At 36.2% G+C, this 14,852-nt stretch overlaps 1 protein-coding gene across 3 annotated transcripts in view; it reads right to left on the reverse strand.

Annotated features, from left to right (window-relative positions):
* Positions 1–14,852, reverse strand: part of LOC145979036 (uncharacterized) — a 72,972-nt gene that overhangs the window by 12,009 nt on the left and 46,111 nt on the right. Inside the window, exon 6 of one of the 3 annotated variants that reach the window (XM_083112115.1) lies at positions 9,852–10,195. The exons of the other annotated variants lie outside the window; for them this stretch is intronic. Coding sequence (XP_082968241.1) covers positions 9,879–10,195 — 317 coding nt within the window. The 3' untranslated portion in view covers positions 9,852–9,878. Of the gene's footprint in view, positions 1–9,851; positions 10,196–14,852 lie in introns of those variants that run through there. 3 annotated transcript variants of the gene reach the window in all.

Genomic DNA, 14,852 nt, shown 5'->3' on the forward strand with positions numbered 1-14,852 from the left:
TATAGAGCCAAATGATAACAGAGAACAAAAATTACTGGCAACAGTGCAATGATTTAATAAGTCTAAATTACTGAGTCACACATCACCACCTTCTTCTGTGCATACATGTTACTTGCCTTACTGTTTGACCTTTACTAAAGTAATTACACTAAAAAACCAAAGACATTGTGGATATGCTGCATGCTTATTATTATTATATCACATACTTTATGTGGATACATGCATTGATTTCTCTACAGTTTTGTTGCTTTTTATAAGAAATAATTTATATGGATTAATTTTTCATTTGTGGAACCACGATTTTATGTTCCCCAGATTTTACACTTTCACACATCGGTGTTTCACTCTGTTGTATAACAATGTCTGTTATGTACATCATATTTAACAAATTAAAATGTAATTCTGCATGTAATTACTTTGATGAAGGCAAACTTAGTTACCAAAGCTGTGGAGAAATTAGAGAATATAACCACATGGATACATTACATAATTTAAATAATATATAATGTGGTAACAAAAGTCTGAAACAAAAAAAAAAAAAGAAGAAAAATGTTGCATGCTTTAAATGCAAACCCAAGTGATAAAGAATTGTAATACTACTGAGTACAAAGATCTGAAACATACAAGAATTATACCAGTGTTCACCATGTAGGATTGGCAAGTGCAAGAGTCAACCCAGGTTGGAAAGACTAGGGTAGATGCATGTCTCACATGCAGACAAGAAAGTTGTGACATCATCAGAACATCATCCGAATGCCAGCAGATAGTACATTTGTCATAAATGTTCCAGGACTGTCACTAACAAAAAAAACATTCAACTTAGTAACTGATGGTCCATGTTCCCTCTGTAATAGAAACACTGTTGCCAATGTTTCTGAAAGTCTTTAAAGCAACCCAAGAATACTTCTTCTGGTATACTTCTCAGATCATTTGTTGAGAGCTTCCGAAGAGATGCAATGACCTTACGCCATCTTCAATTCAGCAGATGAACAAACAGGAAGAAATTGCATGGTGATTTATCATGAGAATATGGAGAATGTGGGATACCTGTCATTTGGCATTTATCAAGAAATGTCTAGACTAACAGGGCAACATGTGGTCTTAAAATCATGCAATAAGAACCATTGTCCAGATGGCAAGAAGTCAGATTGACTGTGTCTAAATACCTCACGCAAACATTTCAGAACATCAACATAAAAGAATCAGTTTATTGTTTGTCCCCAAGGCACATATTTGTAGTACAGAATACCTCTGGCGTCAAAGAATGCAATCAACATTGTTTGTTTTTGATGGTTGCCGCTTGACTCTCTTCAAAACTGGTGAACTGGGACTTCGTGATATATTTTGCTACTTAATTTGTGGGTTGTATTCATCATACCACATCTCATCCTAGACAATAATGTGCAAGAGAAACATACGATCATTCTTAGTCTTCTCTAAGAATTCATAAGCAATTGATGCTTGGTTTTCCTTCTGCTCTTCTGTGAGCATGCAAGGGATGGTTATTGAGTTTAGCTTCCTTCTTCCCAAATTCTGCCATAATATTTGGTGAACTTATTGTTAACTTGTTAACAAGTTCTTTGGATAAAATGCACACAGTGACATGACAAGTCATCATTCAGTGCATATTGCCTACATTAGACATTATTGACAGCTGGACCTTGGAGCATATTCCGAAGACACATTACTATTAACAAATCTCTTGTGTCATTCAAATACACAGCTTCTTGATGAGCCCTGATATGCTGGAGAAGGTTCCACATTCCAGTGGCTGTCTTCCCTAATTTACACAAAACTTGATGGTTCCTTGCTGTTCAACTTACATGTAAATTCTCACCATGAAAAATACAGCTGTCACTGGGATAATATAGTGTTGCTATGCACCACACTGCCACCTAGAAGAATTTTAGAACCACTTTCATGATCACGAATGTTCAGAACACACAATCTGTGAGTGAATACATTTTACCAAACATCTGTAATGTAACTGGTTATGAAATATAGAATCAGTACCAGAACTTTTTGGAGTTACTAAATGATCTTTTCACAGTGCACAGATTGCTGGTTTCAAAAATTATGAAAGCAAAAATAACTAATTGTGCTATTTACAGTTGCACTAATCAATGCAAATTAGAACAACAACACAAGCATGGTGTATATTAGATTCTCTATTCCCTAAGGAAGGACGAATAATATAATGTTAAAGTGTTCAATGCTCAACTCACAATCTTGCCATCAAAAAATCTGTTTGTAAATCCTGGGCAAGGCATGGGTGCTGTATTTGTCCCTCTCACCAGTATAATTTAATCATCATTCATTCTCATTGCCAAGATTAATGAAGTGAGGTAGACGAGCAATATGAAATAACCAAAATACATATATACAAACTCATTTAGACAAACCTGGAAAATATACATGAACTCCTATGTACCCAGGAACGTGCACTGAAATTACGCACTGTTTTACCATGGCCCTTATTTAATATTCATTCTTTATTCTGCTGCCTTTATTGGCAGGTACACATAAAATTTGAATCACAATATTTATGGGGTACAATGCTCTATGGAAATCAACAAGAACCTTGAAACTATCAACTCACACAAATGTGCACATGACCATATTGCCAAATTGACAAAATTTATGATGCAATATTTTATGTTGATAGTTACAGTAATTTCTGATGTATAAGGTGGTCACGTAATATTAATTATTTAAATTGCATGGATAAATAGAATGGTTAACAGTGATAATTTATGTGCCAATAAGCTAATATTTTTCATTTTCTTCAGTGCATATTCTCTTTTACCGAAGGATGTTCATCCCCCCCAAAAAAAAATCGTTCATCATAATCCCACCATAACACACACGCACACAAATATTTTAGATAAACATGCAGTAATTGATTTTTGTTTGAATGTCGATAATTTGATTTCATTTTTTTAAATTAAATTTTTGAAACACGTAAGTTTTAGACAACGAAAACTGACAGTATGTTACAATTATCCAATCAGTCGTAGCACAAGAACACATACAAGCAAAACAAATCATGCCTGAAATCATCCAAAAATAAAACAAGTCTGCATGTCGGAAGTTCCGAGCCGATTCGGAATTACCACCAAAAAAAAACACCAGACACTGTTTACCACTGACTGAGATAGAGGCCAAGAATCGAAATGTGCATGACATTCGAAACCTTTCATTGAAGTTGAAATTAAAAGACTAAATGCTTATGAATCAATCCCTGTGCTTTGCTTCCACTAATATCTCTACGGGCTGCTTCAAAATGATGTGAACGATTTCAACTTCTTATATATTTTTTTTTATTTTTCGTCCAAATTCCTTTAAATTTTACATGTAATTCCTAAAACTGTCCAAGTTTTTTTGATAAAATTTTGAACACAGTATCTCACAAATGTTCTATGTGAGCCCCCTTTGTTACCCTGCATACATCAATTCGGTAATCCAATTCCACCCAGACCCGTTTCAACATGTCTGCATCAACAGTTTGCACTGCAGCAGTAATGCGCTCTTTCAGTTCATTGACATCTGCAGGTAGAGGAGGTTTGTACACAATGTCTTTTAGATGTCCCCACAGAAAAAAATCATAGGGGTTAAATCCGGGGATCTTGGTGGCCAACGTAGTAACTGTTGATCATTTTGAGTAATCGCCCAATCCAGTGGTCTGGCAGTCTGTTATTAAGGTAATTTCGAACATGGCGATGAAAGTGGCATGGGGCTCCATCCAGTTGATAGATGAAGTTTGCACTGTCACGTTCAAGCTGCGGCATAAGCCATGTAGTAAGCATGTGTAGAAATGTTTGTCCAGTCACAGTTTCTTCGTGAAAGAAGTACGGACCGTACACTTTGGTAGATGAAATGGCACAAAACACATTAGTCTTCGGTGAATCATGCACAACTTCAACGATTTGACGAACATTCTCAGTCCCCCAGATGAGACATTTTGCTTGTTCACTCTTCCTGTCACATGAAAGGTAGCCTCATCACTGAAACAAAGTTTGTCAACAAAATCATCATCACCACACTGCATAACTCTAGAAATGACTCACAATTTTTTTTGCGGGGCATGTCATCATTAGGTGTTAAATGTTGTAAGAACTGCACTCGATAGGGATACATCTTTAAACGCCTACGCAGTATGTGCCAAACCGTTGCTCGAGGCATTGTTAGCTCTTGACTCACTTTCCTTGTAGACTTTTGGGGGCTGAGTTGAAAACTAGCTCGAACTCTCGACATCTGCCTCAGACATGGATGGTCTACCGGATGATTTTCCTTTGCAAATGCATCCAGTTGTCTTGAATTTATCATAACACTTACATATGGAGTTCTTGGATGGTGGTTCTTTACAAAATTTCGTACAAAACTCACACTGAACACTAACAACAGACCGACAAACATGAAACTGTAGGATGCAAAAAGCTTTCTCTGCACCACAGGCAGCCATCTTGGAACTTATCACCCTGCCACCTAATGGAAAAATTTGGAACTACTACGACCGTTGCAAACAAAACTCGAGGGTATGGTTGAAAGTATTTACATAGAACTTTAATTGTTGATAAAGTTTTATCCTCCTGGAACGGTTTCTTATCGTTCAAACCATTTTAAAGCACACTGTATTTTCCCTTTCTCACATAAATCAGATAAAAGTAGAGAAATGAATGTGTTGAAGCACAGCATCAAAGTTCTATTCTTATAGTTGAATACTTTGTTTCAATCGAAAAATTACAAACATTTTCTACAACAATTTTAAGTAATTTGTAACAAAATTTTGCATATTTTCATGGAAAAGCAAGGAAAAATAAAGTGATAAACTACCACACTGATACAACATTACAATAATAATAATAACAAGTCAATATGCTAAAACATAATGCAAGAAGTTGTTCAATCAAGTAATGACGCACTTTAAAAAAGGTGTCGTATCTCAAGCGTTCGGACATACCACACTCATCACAAATGGTCTTATCTTGTTTATGCCCCTTTTTATACCACAAGATATAAAACAATTTTTTAGAATATTACTTTGAAAAGAAACTTTAATCTTCATAAAACACGAATCCAAAATATTAGTTTTAGAAGCAAAATATTATTTCTGTAGTAATAGTTTTAAAATGTGTGAAAACCTTCAAATCGCCCTCCTGAAAAATTGTAAAAATTGAGATACGACACTTTGTGATGAGGTCGATGATATACAAGTATTGGAAGAAAAAGGAAAAGGAGAAGGAAAATATTTCATTCTGTTCTCCTTTCTCCTTTCTAAATTCCATACATTATTATGGACTATGCCCTGAAATCTAAGCTGACAAAAAGGAATGGGAGTTCAAGATTTACCATGATTAAATTTGCATGTTAAGATCTGTGCAGATAAAATTTAAAAACATACACAAAAAATAACAGTATAAAAATAATGTGTAAAAACTACTTTTGAATCACTTCAAATGATGCTACATACAAACTACCACAAATCATCCAGTGTTTTGAATAAAATAAAAACACACCAATGAAATTCATGCAAGAAATAGCACAGAAAAAAGACAAATTACATGTGTGTATCAAATACCAAATCGTATTCTAAAAAAAATTCCCAAATAATAGAACTAGGGTTTATGTGTTAGAAACATCCATCCACAGCTTTCAGCACAAGCCTAATGATAGGAAAGTAAATTTAAATAAATTTTAAATAAAATGAAATTAAATATTTTGGAAGTTTGAATTTAGCCCTTTCAATAAATTCTCTCATCACAACTTTTTGAGATAGGACAAAGGAGAAATAAGATTATAATTATTGAAAAGAAACAAGAAGTGTAGTTTTTATGGGACTGGTCAAAAAAGTCCTAGCCAGAACCTTTTACCTTCATAACTATCTGATTCTTACAGAATAAAACAAGGTTAAAATTTCAATTAACATTTATTTAACACTTGTCTTCAGCTTCCACTCATGAAACTAATTAAGTTGCAGATTGATAATATGTCCATCAATAGTCCGAACACGCTTCAGAGGTGCATTATGGGCTGAAACCAAATGCCTTCTCAAGTACCACTTATTTTTAATTTTCTTATGGCATACGTGGCACGTCAACCCCTCCCCTGGCATATGAACATTTAATACATGTTGCTTTAAGTTAAAAGAATTACTGAAAGTCTTCCAACAGATAGAGCAAGTTTGTGGTTGCCTACAGCGCAAACCCTGATGAGAGTGGCTACCTGTGAAAAAAAAAAAAAAAGAATATCCTAATTACTGTCAAAAGTTGCACAACTATAATTTGGTGTTATTTTCCTTTTTTTTATCTTTAAAAGTGATAATAATAATAATAAAAAACAATATGTTCTGTGATGTTGGAAAACTTTCATTTCTTTTAAAATAAAACACAAAACTACTACTGAGTGAGAAGAGTGTCAACTGTCTGTGCCAATACATGTAAACACTATTTGCTTTCATAGGAACTAGGGTTCAAATAGTTTGGGCAATGTAATATGGATAGTCGAAACCAGCAATAATCACCAACAAAGTACATTTTCGGAGGTGTAACAATGAATATGTGGCTTATATATCTCGATTATTTTAGATAAATGGGATACCTGAGCACATTTTTAAAATGCTGTTACAGGAGCTAGAAGACTAGAACCAAATGCTTTCATCTTGTACTAAAAAACTGAATGTTGATGTCACTTGATAATTCTGGAGTATAGTACTTCAATCCTGAATCTTGTCTGACATAGTTCTAATCTAATTTGGTAAGGACCATAGAACTATTCAGGTACTGTTAAGAATATTGCTGTCTATTACATAAAGCTGATTTTGGCTCTCTATCATGAACAGGATATCCAACTCTTCCATAGAAAAGTACATTCACAATCTCTATCATGAACAGAATATCCAACTCTTCCATACACAAGTAGATTCACAATCTCTACCATGAACAGAATATCCAACTCTTTCATACACAAGTAGATTCACAATCTCTATCATGATCGCACCAACCCACTAGATTCACAATCTCTATCATGAAAAGAATATCCAATTCTTCCATACAAAAGTAGATTCAAAATCTCTACCATGAACAGAATATCCAACTCTTCCATACACAAGTAGATTCACAATCTCTACCATGAACAGAATATCCAACTCTTTCATATACAAGTAGATTCACAATATCTATCATGAACAGAATATCCAACTCTTTCATACACAAGTAGATTCACAATCTCTATCATGAACAGGATATCCAACTCTTCCATACACAAGTAGAATCACAATCTCTATCATGAACAGAATATCCAACTCTTCCAGACATAAGTAGATTCACAAGTGCTGTTAGGCCAAACTTAATGTTTCTTCCAAACAATATTCTTCAATAGGTGGGTTTCATGTGGCGTCAGGATGTGTAGATCCACCATGTTTACGGCCAATTTTACCACAATGCAACAGTTTGTGACACAGATGAAACACCTATAGAACCACCCTCACTATGCATGTACTCCAAAAAGTCTCTCATTGTGGGAAGGCATTCTGATATTCTTCTTTTGTGATGGCTTTCAGTGCTTGTGTAATTTTTCTTTCACATCCTCTACCTTGTCATAACCCTTGCATTTCAGGTGTTTTTTGAGTCATGGAAACTGAAGTCTTTTCATCACAGGAGACTATGTTATAAAAGGGAGGGAGGGAGTAAGTATGGAGATGCCTTTGGTTGCCTAATTATCTTTCATGATCTGGATGACTTTGACATGACATATTGTCGTGATGCAACCTCCAATCACCAGAATGTCACTTGTCCTGACAATTTATTGTGGTCACATTTAATGAGTAATTATGGGTGTTCTTGCAGTATTTTTCGTTGACAGACTGCTATATTGAAACAACTGGCAATTTCACCAAATCAGAGCATTCAGGTGTGCCCTCATTCAGTTGGTGTGAGGGTTGTTGTCCACATACATTCATTCCAGAGGTGGCTGTGATACTCATCAATCACGTATGACTACCATCTCCAAAGGCCTGTTATATGAGTGTGTATGTTTTCATAGCTGATTTTTCAAGTTAGAAATATAATTAGATGCACATTCCTGAAATAAACACCACTTAGTCACTGATTCACACTGGCTGGACACAACAACTAATGCCAATTCTTCAGAGTCGATTCTTTTCCTGCATACTAAATTTAGTCCAGCATGTACCTGATGAGACCTCGTATATCATAAAATTTCTATTCACATGGGAATAGAATGAGGAAAAGAGCTGGAAGAGTGGATAACAAAAATATGTAGAGCAGGAGACAGTAACCAAACACAAGACAGAAAAGGTCTATATTTCATGGTCTGGCTGCATGTTCACAGAAGAAGAAAACAGATGGTATTGGTGCAGCAGTATTAGACAGATAGAAGTGGTTGGTGACAGGCGTCGACAAGAAAAGTATTTTTGCCAGTGTTTTCTGCATAGTTGGTGGTAGGTGAAGTTTGGAACAGTAAAGTAGGGGGAAGGGCGATTATTAGGTGGCTAAGTTTGGCTACGTTTAGTCCAGGGGGTATAGTGGTGTGCATGCCCGATTTGCCTGTGGGAGAAGGTGTCTGTGTATGGAAGGTAAAAGTGGATAACAGCAACATGAAAACAGTCGTTAAAGGTAGTGTTATGGCTGTTGGTGTGTGGCGACAGTGAAGTCAGAGTTCTGGGTTGAAGAAGGGTGGTTATTGATTCTGAAGTTCAGGGGGATAGAAGTTTTGCCAAGCTAGAATTCACCACAGATTTGACACCAACCATGCAGTACACACTGGCTAAAGTACTTTTCTCATCGATGCCGGTCACCTATCACTTCTTTCTGGTTACACTGCTGCACTGACGCCATCGGTTTTGGGTCTCCCTTATAGCACAACAGTATGGCAAACTCTCGTTCAGATGTCAGACGAGACTTGCCTATGTTAGCATAAATACATTGCAAATTTATTATTTATGCTGATAAAACTAAAGCTAGCTAGCCTAACATAACAACTTAGGCATTCCTCATCTGATGTCTGAATGCAAGGTTGCCGCAGTGTTGTGCGATTAGGGAGACCCATCTGTTTTCTTCAAAAGACCTTTTCTTTAAGTGTTTGGTTTCTGTGTCTTCTACTTTACATATTTTTAAAAATTTCTATATAATGTTTTTTTTTCATATATATTTCTTTATTGCTGTATCAAGCCTATGTAGAGGAATTTCAGCAATACATATTTATGAACTTAATTTATTTATTGTGAGCTCTGTGGCCGAACATGTTAAGTGATAGACTTTAATCTTTCACCAAAGTTCCTGAATTGAGTGCCAGCCTTAGCATAGGTGTTCCGTGTGAGTGTCCCACCATCAATTTTATCTAATCATCACTCATCCTCTTCATCATCATTAGCCGGAAGTAGCAGAAAAGTAATGCAAAGTAACAAAAATACAAATATCAAGTCAATTATTACATTTACTTACTCTCATGAAAAATTTCAATGTACACTGTACTATGATTTTTTTTTAAAAAAATCATAAATAGCAGAAAGTGATTAACATTATTATAGACATTACACTGATTGCACAATTCTGTTCAGATAAATTGGCACACACTTTTTGAAAAATTTGTTTTGTGTAAAACCAGATGTTCAAGCAGGTTAATCATGATTAGATTTAGAATTAAGATGGGGTCCAAACAACTTGCACAGAATAACGGAGTGCTAAAGAGTGACAATATTTAGGGATATCATGCTTCTCTAAAAATGGTCTACAATTTCAGATAATTATCCAGTTACTCACTATCACATTTACGGTATTTTAAGAATACACACGAGCATACATTTATTATCCACGAAAAATAAAACAATGACGATTTGTAATTTAATTTTTTTATTCATTTCACATCAAACTGGCTCTTCCACTCATAAAATTTGTCTCACATGAATTCTGAGATGTAACTGTATCTGGTAAATGAACTATTCGTCCATCTTTAGTACGGATACGTTTCAAAGGAGCATTGTGGGCTGTCACTAAATGCTTTCTCAAATACCACTTGTTTTTTACAACTTTACAACAAAGGTGGCAAGTTAACCCTTCCCCTGGCATATGAACATTAATAACATGCTGTTTCATATTGAACGTGTTACTGAAAGTCTTCCAACAGAAGGAACAACTTCGTGGTTGCATACAGCGCCATCCCTGGCGAGATTGGCCACCTGCAACAAGAGAAACATGCCAATTACAGTTACAGGTTGGATCCAACTGAATGTAATTTTTAGCCAACCAATGATTTTTTTTTCCAAGTAATGAGAAATATGCATGTAAACCACTTAATGTGTCTCCCAGCTATTGGAAAACTTCCAGTAATTATGGGAAGAGTAGTTATGCCAACATTATACACACTGCCAGAATTAGCATACTATTGTTATTGAGATTTTACTTGGAATGTATTAGAAAAGCTTTGCTCCTGAACATTTGTCTAAATCAGGGATGGGAGGGATTAAAAGGAATTATGTATTATCCCCCCCCCCCATGGCCTCCCTACAAAAAAGTGAACTCTTCCAAACTTTCTGAGGACACTTCTGGTCCAAATTCATATATTCCAACAGAATAAAGTTGAGTTTCATTATTTGGAGGGCAAATTGTTACATATACACTGCAAAAGCAGAATGTTTATACTGAATAAATTTACTTTCATAGATATGAATTAAAACATACTGTTACTCTTCATATTTAATTTCAATATTAAGAAAATTAACAGTTATCACAGTGTCCCAAAAGATACTTTACAACTTTGATGTCATACAGCACAATTTGTAATTGACAAAGAGGAATATATTTTGTTGTAAGTGATTCATCAATGCCTAAAGTTGTTTTTTTGTCAGGTATTGAATAAGATGGTGTACCATCACACTGGGTCTTAGACGTGAGAGATGTCCTGGACAGAACATTTCCAGCACGTTGGATTGGAAGAGATGGTCCAATTGCCTGGCCTTTTAGACCCCCCGACATTACACCCCTGGACTTCTTTTTGTGGGGCTATATTAAAGACACAGCGTACAGTACTCCTGCCATTGATGTTGATGATTTGAAGACCAGAATAAGAGCTGCCACTGCCACAGTTGGCAGGGATATGCTACGTAGGGTACGGACAAGGTTGAAATTTTGATTAGATGTACGCACCACCAGAGGTGTGCACGCTGAAGTAGAATAATACACAATAAAACTTCATGCGTTGGTAAATCAAATGGGGCATGGTATGTTTCTTTATGTCAATTGAAAGTTGTACTGTATGACATCGAAGATGTAGAGTACCTTTAGGGACACCCTGTACTTTTAAATCCACAATGATTATCAAAGTTTGTTTAAGTTCATTTTACATTCAGATTGGGCTAACTGGGAATGAGCCTAAAGTGAAATCTGAAACAATGTGCACCACTAGAAATCAAACCAGATAAATCTTCATTAAAACGTGAAAGTATTAGCCACTGTGCCATCAGTGAGGCCCGCCCAACTGTGTCTTATAAAAAATTACATATTGTAAAAATGATAAGCTCTTGCCTGAGAACTTCCTTTATTTTATTATGTTACATCATATCACTCAGAGAGCATTTACCCTTTACTCTCCCGATGATACCATATGGTATTGCCAGAATAAAGTCGTACTGCCCCATATGGTATCATGGTGCTGATTAGGAAATGTATGTGCTTTTTGGACCTTCATACTCTTATGTTTGGGTGGAAACTCTGACACAGGTCTGGAGCAAGCCTGGGAAATTCACATTGATGACCAACCTTCCCCTTCTCACCCTCCCTCTGCAACATATCCATGCCACATTTCCGAACAGAGTTTCACATTTTGGCTCATTATTCAACTTGTATGGCACCCAGGAACATGAAACATGTTCATTCTCTTTGGAAACGTCCATTCTTTAAAAAGAATACTAAGAATTGCACCTTCTCCCCAAAATAGCAGAAGAGGGGGGGCAAATTCCAGATTTTTATGTTTTTTTCCATTGCAATTATAGGGTCGTGCACCCCAAACCCCCCTTCCTAAGTTCGGCATTCTGAATTGTACAGGGTTGCATGCTCTGATGTTTTACCTGCAAAACAAAACTTATCCGAAGTAGATTGCTCCCATAGTGCCACAGTTATAACAAATTTCCTCCAAAAATGCAAATTACTTATTATTCGTAAAAAAAAATCACATTTTGGCTTATTATTCAACTTCTATGGCACCCAAGAACATGAAACATGTTTCATTCTCTTGAGAAATGTCCATTCTTTGAAAAGAATACTAAAGTTTGCACCCTCTCCCCAAAATTCCAGGAGAAGAGGGGCAAACTCCAGATTTTTTTTTTTTTTTTTTCAATTGAAATTCGGGGTCATGCCTCCCAAGCCCTCCCTTCCTCGGTCCGGTGTTCTGATTTGTACACGGTTGGATGCGCTGATGTTTTAGCTGCAAAGCAAAACTTGTCAGAAGTAGACTGCTCCCATAGTGCCCAAGTTATAACAATTTACCTCCAAAAAATGCACATAACCCATTTTTCGTAAATAAAAAAAAAAAAAAAAAAAACCTTCACATGTTGGCTTATTGTTCAACTTGTATGGCACCCAAGAACATGAAACATGTTTCATTCTCTTGAGAAATGTCCATTCTTAGAAAAGAATACTAAAGTTTGTTCCCTCCCCAAAATAGCGGGGGAAGAAGGGGGAAACTCCAGATTTTTATATTTTTTTCCATTGAAATTAGGGGGTTGTGTCCCCCAAGCGCCCTTCCTCGGTCCAGCATTCTGAATTGTACACGGTTGCATGTGCTGATGTTTTAGCTGCAAAACAAAAGTTATCCGAAGTAGATTGATCTTATAGTGCCGGAGTTATAACAATTTTCCTCCAAAGTGTGTTCGAATTTAAAATTCCCGCCGAGAAGCCCGGGAGTCTAAAGGAGTCTAAAGGTTCAAGATTTTTAGTTTTATTGACAATTATTGAAACATCTGTATTTGAAATGGCACCACCCTTAAACAATCCAACAGTACAACATAGGGGATTTACTCAGCATCAGAGTCTGATTTTAAATTGCATGTTAACATTGCTATCAAGGATATTAATCCAGTCCCTGGCCATAAGTCCGGCAAAAAATTTGAGGTGGACGAGTTTTCTCTCTTGATCCTGTTAGGGCATGCCTAAAGAAAGGAAAAAATCTTGGGTAGACATCTGGCATACCGAGCCCAAGTTTTCTAGGGACCCATAAATTCAAGATGGCCACCGCTTCATACACCAACAAAAGAAATTGATCATAACTCCTTTAAAATTGGTTTTTGACCATTTTTCATACAGACATATTTTGTTCATAATTGAAAATGGAACAAAAAATATTCTTACAGTTTTTTATATATCTTGCACTGTTATGGATATATATCTAGTGAAAGAATTCCGTACCCTTTTCGGCAAGGATTCTAAGCAATATTTTACACTTTACTTGACATTCCGTCATATAAAGGGCAAAAAAATACTGCCTGTGTTGATGCCTACTATTGTGGCACATGGCCTGTGTGACATTATACAAAGATACACCTCTGAAGACATTAACAAAGAAAATCGACCTTATCTCCTTCAGGAGTCATTTTGACCATTTGTAGGTTCATGGGAGTTTTTGCATGAAGGGAAAACATGTCTATGGAGGATGCCTTCATTTTGAGGCATACAATCCGAAGTATATTACTAGGTGTTTTGCTGGACAATGTGTCAAGAGAAGGTGCATGGCATCGGGAATCCAAGATGGCAGCCATGGAGGTTCTGAGCACAAAATACTGCGCATATCCTGATTTAGAGTTCGTTTATCAGATTTTTCCAGAGACATTTTCTGTTAATAAATAAGTAAAAATAATAATAATTATTATTATTGTACTACTACGGTAAAGGTGAAATAACATCACCTGTGACTATGCATTGTCTTTTGATATGTAATCGGCTCACCTACTATCAAGATTAAGAATAGTTGTAATCATTTGGGAAACATCGTATCATCAGTACTGTCAGTTTAGTCAAATTCCTCGTCATTTTGATCTGATTCTCTATCTTGTAAGTCACTGTTTTAACACTTCTCTTCATCTCCACTACAAGAACACAATTCAGTATGTCGCATGAACATTTCCTCTTTCTGCAACCACAACATGTCAACTGTAATATTCTATGGAGCTGTAGGTAGTGTGAATATGACAGGAATGATCAACAGAATATTGGGTTGGGTAGACATGATTGTGCCTTTTCTGCTTTTATTTTACTCCAATACTTGGAAGTAAGCCTTTCTGATGAAAGGTGAGGGTCACTTTGGCTGTAGCGTTCACTAACCAAGGTTGTGTAGGTACAGGAGTGCTTGCAAAGGAGGAAAGAAATTATTGTTGAACATATTTGATGGTGCAGAAAATGATGTGCTTCAATAGCTTACAAATCTTGGTTCTCCTGGATTCGATGGAACATGATGACAGAATAAATGAATGAATTGATTGATTGATTGATTTTACTTTGCATTTCGGCGAACTACGATAGTAGCTGTTCGCATAAAGAGATGTTCAAGGCTCATGTCTTGATCCAACCAAAGTGACCGTCACACCTTTTATCAGAAGGGGTTACTTCCAAGCATTGGAGTGAAATAAAAGCAGAAAAGACACATCCAAATCTACCCAGCCAACTAGGCTGTTGATGGGGAAAAGAAGAAAATGAGGATGACAAGGAGATCATTCTTGTGATATTCACACTACCTAGAGCTTCAGAGAATGTTGAATGAGGAACTCACAGGTGACGTCATTACTCCTTTACCATAATAGGGTAAGTGTTCAAAAACTAGAAATATGGAAGGGAGAAGAGTTACAC

Source organism: Lepisma saccharinum, chromosome 1 (assembly GCF_977018435.1).
Source record: "Lepisma saccharinum chromosome 1, izLepSacc3.1, whole genome shotgun sequence".
Classification (NCBI taxonomy): Eukaryota; Metazoa; Arthropoda; class Insecta; order Zygentoma; family Lepismatidae; genus Lepisma; species Lepisma saccharinum.